General features: G+C 38.2%; 1 protein-coding gene across 1 annotated transcript; it reads left to right on the top strand.

The window, feature by feature from the left end:
- The first annotated feature begins 234 nt into the window (after positions 1-234).
- gatm (glycine amidinotransferase (L-arginine:glycine amidinotransferase)) lies at positions 235-5,227 on the top strand. Its single transcript, XM_020637987.2, has 9 exons — positions 235-395; positions 1,309-1,527; positions 1,661-1,856; positions 2,688-2,878; positions 3,039-3,176; positions 3,426-3,590; positions 3,720-3,783; positions 3,873-3,989; positions 4,148-5,227. The coding sequence occupies exons 1-9, from the start codon at positions 327-329 to the stop codon at positions 4,258-4,260; spliced, it is 1,272 nt and encodes a 423-aa protein (XP_020493643.1). The 5' UTR covers positions 235-326; the 3' UTR covers positions 4,261-5,227.
- Positions 5,228-7,806: the final 2,579 nt, after the last annotated feature.

A 7,806-nucleotide genomic window follows, 5' to 3' on the forward strand; every position in this document is an offset into this window, starting at 1 on the left:
CTTAAATTCAGACAGTTCCAGAGTCACAGCTTCGCAGGAAGACGAAACTATTTCTGCACAATGGAGATAAATCTTGATACATTTTCAGATGTTCTCCCTGGGAACTTAGTGGGCCACTTGATAAGAATTTGCTGGCGTAAGGGATTGTGTTTCAGAAATGCTTTTTTCTCAAGTCACGTTGCCCTACAACATTGAAGCGACCAATGGTCATCGAGACACGTAGACCCACTGCTATAAAGCCAAGGCGTCTTCATTCATGAGCAAACTGCGAAGTGGATCCTGAGCTGCCGTGTAATTTTCATCGACACTCACTATTACATTGGAAAATGCTGCGAGTAAGATGTCTGAGAGGAGGTAGCAGGGGGGCCGAGGCTGCCCATCTGATCGGAGCCATGGTTGGTATAATGGTGGTTTCATTTTCTTCCAAAATTGTTAGGAAAAGTAGTGGTTTGTAAAAAAAAAAAAAAAGAAAAGAAAAAAGAAAGAAAGAAAGCACATTACAGTCAACGTGAATAAAGAAAAAAAAATCGACATTTTCTTCATCAGGCTACATCTTGGCTTTTCTTTCACTTTGGATCAGATTGATTGGCTATTATTCATTGTTTGATTACATTTGATAAACATTTTTAAAAATCGTTAAAGAAAAAAAAAAAGAGTAAAAACGAACCGACTATTCGCTCTTAAATCAAATTTGATTGTGTCAAAGAATGGATTTGCCTCTAATCGCTGAGAGAGACTTTTTTTTTTTCCTGCGCTCCCTGAGTGACAGTGAACAGCTGTTTGGCACAGATGCGCTCCCAAACTCAGTGACATTTGAGCTGATCCTGAGCCAGCAGGGGCCACATAGTTTAACCTGTCTGTGCAGATAACGCTCCTTAATAACACGTGTACTTCGGCACCAAGCAAGCTGAAGGCATTTTGCTAAGATATCTGAGGTCTTCTGTCTTTTTTATCACCTTGCACAGTTTTATAGTAATTTGATCCGCCTTTTCAATGTGTGAGCAGCCAGTCAAATCAGACATTTTAATATATCATTTATTCTTATTTCTTACTCTTAATGAAAGAAAAAGTTAACACAACTAAACATTCAATTGGGTAACTGCGCTTATTTAGTTTTGCGTAAAATAAACAAACATTTTATATTCAGAAGTAAACCATTTATTTATTTTTAACAAAAGTGTCCACTAACTTTAAAGAATTGGCATGTAATAGAAAGTTTTGTCAGTATATGTTTCACTCCCAGAGCACAAAATTTAGTGGATTTGTGCAGATTTTGTTTTTCCTTTAAGTCTCTTTTTTTCTCCTTAGCTTGGCCGGGCGGTGACTGGATGGGTGCAGAGGACCTTCCAGAGCACTTCGAGTGCAGCTGCTGCACATTCACATCGTGCAGTTGAAGAGGAACATGTTACTGAACCTGTACAGCAGGAGTGTCCTGTCTGCGCTTACAATGAATGGGATCCTCTGGAGGAGGTGATTGTGGGTCGTGCTGAGAATGCCCAGGTGCCTCCCTTCACTGTGGAAGTGAAAGTAAGCTTAATTGTCAAGATGTCTTCTGAGAAAAATAAGAATCACATAATGTTAAGCCGGCAAAACAGCATCTAAATTGCATCACTGGACACTGGGATTAACTCCATGTTTTGTATTGTAAACCTCTCCACAGGCCAACACATATGAGAAGTATTGGCCCTTCTACCAGCAGTATGGGGGCCAGTCTTTTCCTGCGGACCACTTGAAAAAAGCTGTTGCCGAGATTGAAGAAATGTGCAATATTCTGCGCCAAGAGGGCGTCACTGTGGTGAGGCCAGAACCCCTCGACTGGTCGATGGAGTACAAAACTCCAGACTTCCAATCATCAGGTAAAAAGAAAAGCACACAAACCACAGAGAAGCATTTCTATGTATTTTCTGTCCCCAACCATATTCATTCTTCACTTAACCTTTGTGTGTGAAGTAGTTCATAGCTAAAAAACATTTTACAGCTTGTTTGATGTATTTAAGTATTTCCTGTGTTTCAGTTTGTTTTGTAGAATACTAGAAGTACGAGGCTTAACTGCAGATTAATATTCGGCATGCTAAATTATGAGAAATGTTTAATATAACATCCATTTTTATTCAACTGTAAAATTTAAAAATAGCTACATATCACTGTAGAAATCATTACAGCACCTTTTCCATTTCAATGATCCAATGATTTAATATTGTAAACCTATAGGGGGCCCATTGAGCCTGATTCTTCTGCTACTTTAGTTTGTGTAGACCTATATATTCTCTACTAAAACTGTGCAATCTGTTGAAAACTGGACAATATTTATACATCAAAAGTGCTATCTATACAGGAACCGTGCAATATCTACGCTGTTAATCCATCAGTGTATATTCATATTTGTAAATATTGTTTATATTTTCAATTACTTGCGCTTGAACATAGCTTATTACTTATACTACTTTATTATTGCTTTCACTTTGTACTTATGCTTATTAAATTGTTATTACTATTTTTATTTTATTTTATATTGTGAATGTATCTGTTCTTCCTACTGATTTTTGGTGTTATGAGCAACTGTAGCAAACAAATTTCCCCCTGGGATTTAATTGGGATTAAATGAGATGAAAACACTTTTGTAGCACCAAGTTCTATTTCTGGGAAATATTTACGTCAGCTAATCATGTGTTATGCATTTGTTGCAGGAATGTATGCTGCCATGCCCAGAGACATTCTTATGGTTGTGGGAAATGAGATTATCGAGGCTCCTATGGCGTGGAGGGCTCGCTTCTTTGAGTACCGAGCCTACAGACCTCTGATCAAGGAGTACTTCAGAAGAGGTGCCAAATGGACCACAGCTCCTAAACCCACCATGTCTGATGAACTGTATGATCAGGTAAGGCCTCATTTGACCCTGTTATGAAATATGAGAAGTGTGCAGGGTATTTGAGGACCTCTGATTACCTCTGCACTTTTGCCCCCTTTCTGTTTATTGCACTCCACGAGGCAAGACACTGTTCATTACTGACACTCTATTTCTTACTGGTTTTATGAAGGACTACCCCATCCGCACCGTAGAAGACAGACACAAGCTGGCCGCCGAGGGGAAGTTTGTGACCACAGAACACGAGCCCTGCTTTGATGCTGCAGATTTCATCCGAGCTGGGAGGGATCTTTTTGTCCAAAGGAGTCAGGTATGAAGGCTGATAAAACTTTAACATGGTTGCTATCTGAAATAAAAGGCTCCCTTTCTGAATGCAACACAAGGTCAAATTCTTCATTCTTATCCAAAAGTCTTTCTCTCAAACGTCAGGCATATGCAGAGTGACATGCAACCAAATTGTTCACTTCAAACTAATTCAGACACAAAACAACTCTGCAGACATTGACAATTTAAAAAAAAAATTTAAAAAAAAAACATCTTCTGTTTTGTTTTTTTGCAGGTTACAAATTATATGGGAATTGAGTGGATGCGTCGTCATCTGGCACCAGACTACAAGATCCATATAATCTCCTTCAAGGACCCCAACCCTATGCACATCGATGCCACTTTTAACATCATCGGGCCAGGACTTGTGCTGTCAAACCCTGATCGCCCATGTCGCCAGGTACTGTGGGACAGGGAGGACTAGTTTCTCAGTGTCTTGTGCTGACATCTAATGTAACAGATTAATTATAAAGTAAAAACAGCACAAAGCACTCCTTGTTGACCTCTGATCTTTGTCCTCTGACCTCAGGTTGACATGTTCAAGAAGGCCGGCTGGACTATTGTGAAACCTCCAACACCTCTGATTCCTGATGGTTGGTACTCAAACAGTAACTTATCTGCTCTTGCACAAGCAGATATTTCAGATATCTTCAACTGTTACGCTCTTTCCCTTTTTGTTTAGACCATCCTCTGTGGATGTCGTCTAAGTGGCTGTCCATGAACGTCCTGATGCTGGATGAGAAGCGCGTCATGGTTGACGCCAATGAAAGCTCCATTCAAAAAATGTTTGAGAGTCTTGGTAAATTCATTTATATAACACATTCAACATTTGCATCATTTTTTGTTCATTTTTACTGAAATGAATATTTGAAGATTGTCTGTATATTAAGAATATTTTAGGAGTATGTGGTTTTTTTATACTGTGTAATGATTTGTAAATATGTTTTTCTTCTGCAGGTATTAAGACCATTAAGGTGAGCATCCGCCATGCCAACTCCCTGGGTGGTGGCTTCCACTGCTGGACAACCGATGTCCGCCGCCGTGGTACCCTGCAGTCCTACTTCCACTAGTCATGCCAGAAATAGGCAGTTTTTATTGAGCTTTGAAGATTAAAGCCTCAGTCCCAAATCTTAACAGAACCGTAATTGTTGAATCTTTATTGTCAGTTGATCGTGTATGTAGACACAGGTTAATGAAGGTTGGAGCTTTGTGATACAAAAAATGTGCTGTTGGGAAATTAGGAAACCCATCTTAAAAAGTACACACATTCAACATTTGTGTGTTTGGAGTGTCACACCTGAAGTAATGGTTACTTTGACCAGAACAGGTGGCACCAGAGTCCTTTTCTAGATTGGGTCTTTCTCTCCTAAATGAACCTGTATGAATAGTTTTGACTTGGCATTGCTGTGCATCAGAGTGCTTTTGCAAACAGCTTTGTTCAGATATTTACGCTCATTAGCAACAAATGAACATCACATCAATCAGTAATCTCAATATTAACTGCATTTCTGGCCTGGCTATTGTGAAGCTGAATTGTTTATGGCTTGTTCATCTTGAAGCCAGAACATTTGAGGACAAGGTACAATTTGGTATTTGAGAGTCACCTAGCAAAGGGCACAGGGGGAGATAAACTACCTCCTCTCTCTTTTTCCAACATATTTTTTTACGTAAAGAAATGTACAAAAAGTTGTTACGTAGGGTATTGAACAAGATTAATTTCTTATTTCTACTAGTATTTTTGTAAAGATTTTAATTGATTGAACAGACAAAGTTCTATTTATATTTTCATACTCTTTATTGGATTTCCCAAAAATTGGTGTTTTTATACTTAAGAAGTAGGTGGTCCATATCACATATTGTACACCTTTTTGCCTCCACTGTTTTCTCCTATTGCAAACTGGGCCAGTTACATGCTACTAGTCCTTCTGTCTGAACTGCTTGGCTGCTTTTTGAGTGAAAAGCAAAGACGCCTAAAGAATTAATCATGTTTTGTTGTGATGTTTTGTACTATATAACGTTATTAAATCTAATTCAAAACTTTTTGTGTCATTTTTGTGTTAGTGTCTTTTTGATTATATACAGTAATTTTATAAACTTTCCAATATCTGCATTACTTAATGGACCGATATGGTAGTCTTACAAATTCTAACCCATAATTCAGATCTGTGCAAGAATCACCAGGCAAGGCAAGTTTATTCATAAAGCATATTTCAGCAACAAGGCAGTTCATAGTGCTTCACATACATCATGACATCTGTGTTTGGTTCTGACTGTCGGGACAGAGAGCAGACCTGTCCCAGACGATCTGAGCAGTCTGGATGGTTCATAGTTTATCAGAAGGTCACTGATGTATTTTGGCCCTAAACCATTAAACGCTTTTTAAACCAGCAGCAGTATTTTAAAATCTATTCTCTGACAGACTGGGAGCCAGTGTAAAGACCTCACTAGGATCATTTATTTAAGTTAAAGGATTATTATCAGTAAAATATATTCAATTAAAAGTACAAAAATAAGTTTAAACATTAATCAAAGAATAGGACAGGAGTATCATTAGAAGACGCCAAGTAAGCAGCATTGTTCTGTCCTCGAGTTGGACTTTTTAAAAACTCCATAATATTTTCAGAAGCTGATTGTATATGTCAGTGGAAACTTTCAATTAGGAAGACGTCGTCAAGAAAATGTTGCAGAAGATAAAATGCAATATTGCCCTTTGTAATATAATGTAGAAATGTAGAAGTATAAGGTGGCACATATATAAACCTGAGCACAATTCTGATGAAGGTATACTGAACCTGAGTTGTGCAGTTCATGAAGTTGATTGTACTCTGGAGTAGAATATCACACTCTCAGCTGTGTAAAGTAGATCATTGTGAGTCACACAGACCTGTGAACCTGGTATCTGTTCACCTGGCTGATAGATTTACTGTAACACCTTCATGTCTGTAAACATTAACTAATCTATGATGTGTCAGAGGGAGAGGTATTACATCATGTATTATGAAACCTGATCCAAACAGATTATGCTAAGTAGGTTTAAATTTAATTGCAGTTGTTGAAGTGCAACATCTATTCTTCAGTGTAATTGTCAATTCACTCTTTTCTTCTCGTTAGTGAGGTGGTAAAGAGTCCCTCACATAAAAACAGGTAAGGGAAAGGTTTCTTTAGGTGACATTTTTAATATACAAAGAGGTAAAGTGCTGCACTATTTATCAAAACTGACAAAGGGACCAGTTAGGGAAATTGGGAAAGGTAAAAATAAAAAATAAAACTTCACTTGTAAAAAAAAAAAAAAAATGTGGGGGTTTCATTGGGCAAGGGCCAATAAATACAGATAAATGGAAGCGCCGGGCCAATTTTTTGGTCCCAATCTAAGCTCTAATTTGACAATGTGGAGCAGTATCGTTTTCTAACTAGTATTTGAGATATTTAAATCAACAAACAAAAGTTTGTTTGTGAAAAACAAATGCATGAAATGGATTTAATATCCTGAATAAACCCAAGCTTGACCCCTCACAAGTTACCTAAGGCAGAGGTTAACATTTTCAGTTGTTCACCAATAAGGTTCTGGGTACCCAAACCTTGAGCAGCTCTCAAGAATTTTCCTACCGGAGTTAAATTTAACTCTTTTTATGTATGTATATTTTTGTGTATATGGTATAAGACACCTTCATGAACAGTTATGTGATTACATTTCTTGGTAAGGAATAGAGTTTTGTAATATGACCTCACTAGGTTGTTTTGTGACAGTATATCTGTATTCTGCTGCCACCTAGTGGTTAAAATGAGCAGTTGCATTGTAGAAGATATTAAATTTAAAAAAAGCAAATTCAGCTGTAACGATTGAGAATACAATTTCCCCCCCTAAGAGGAATTTATTATACACATTAACTGTGAAGGCATCCCTTCAAGATGTCATCCTTAGGCCAGATTTTCAATCAATCAATCAATCATTATCTGTATAGCGCCTAGTGTTATCTTGAGACGCTTTACAAGAGCATATGGGATAATATGCAGGAAGGATTTCTCCTCCTTTGCATTCCTGTTGACCACACTTCCTTGCATTTTGATTATTGCACAACACAAAATCTGTCAATGCAATCAAGCCTGAGTCCTGTCACTCATTTGAACTAATGTGTGACAAAATATTCCAGTCTAGATCCATTTGTTCTGTCAGGAGAACATTTAAAGGGGCAGTTTCTTCATATCTACTAAACCGTTTCCAAGTCCTGCTGTTTCAACATGTTCATTTGAAAATACCAAAGTGGTTTACAGTGAAAACATCCCCACTATGTGACACTGAGCACAACCATACTCCCCACTCAACCTGCCTCACCTTTGTCACACTGCGGTTTTGGATTGGAAACTACAGGGTAAAAAACATCAGGCTGTAGCTTTGGCCTCCTGCGCTGATAAATCCCATTCATTGAATCCCTCTGTAGATAGGTGACCGTGCCGTGTGTCTGGTTTATTTGAATCATAGTCACTACTCTTTCCAGATGTTCAGCCATACCTAATTTTCTCTCTGTGTCCTATGTACGTATGTAGTCCTCTGCAGATGGATTGCATGTTTGTACAGCTGCCTTATTGAGCAGCACTGCAGCTGCCTTTAACAGGAC

This window comes from Labrus bergylta, chromosome 3 (assembly GCF_963930695.1).
Source record: "Labrus bergylta chromosome 3, fLabBer1.1, whole genome shotgun sequence".
In the NCBI taxonomy this organism is placed as follows: Eukaryota; Metazoa; Chordata; class Actinopteri; order Labriformes; family Labridae; genus Labrus; species Labrus bergylta.

Bases quoted from the DNA above. Each gene is read 5' to 3' on its own strand.
- gatm (XM_020637987.2), top strand. From the start codon at position 327: ATGCTGCGAGTAAGATGTCTGAGAGGAGGTAGCAGGGGGGCCGAGGCT. The intron at 3,177-3,425 runs GTATGAAGGCTG...GTTTTTTTGCAG, and splicing joins TTTTTGTCCAAAGGAGTCAG to GTTACAAATTATATGGGAAT. The intron at 3,990-4,147 runs GTAAATTCATTT...TTTCTTCTGCAG, and splicing joins AAAAATGTTTGAGAGTCTTG to GTATTAAGACCATTAAGGTG.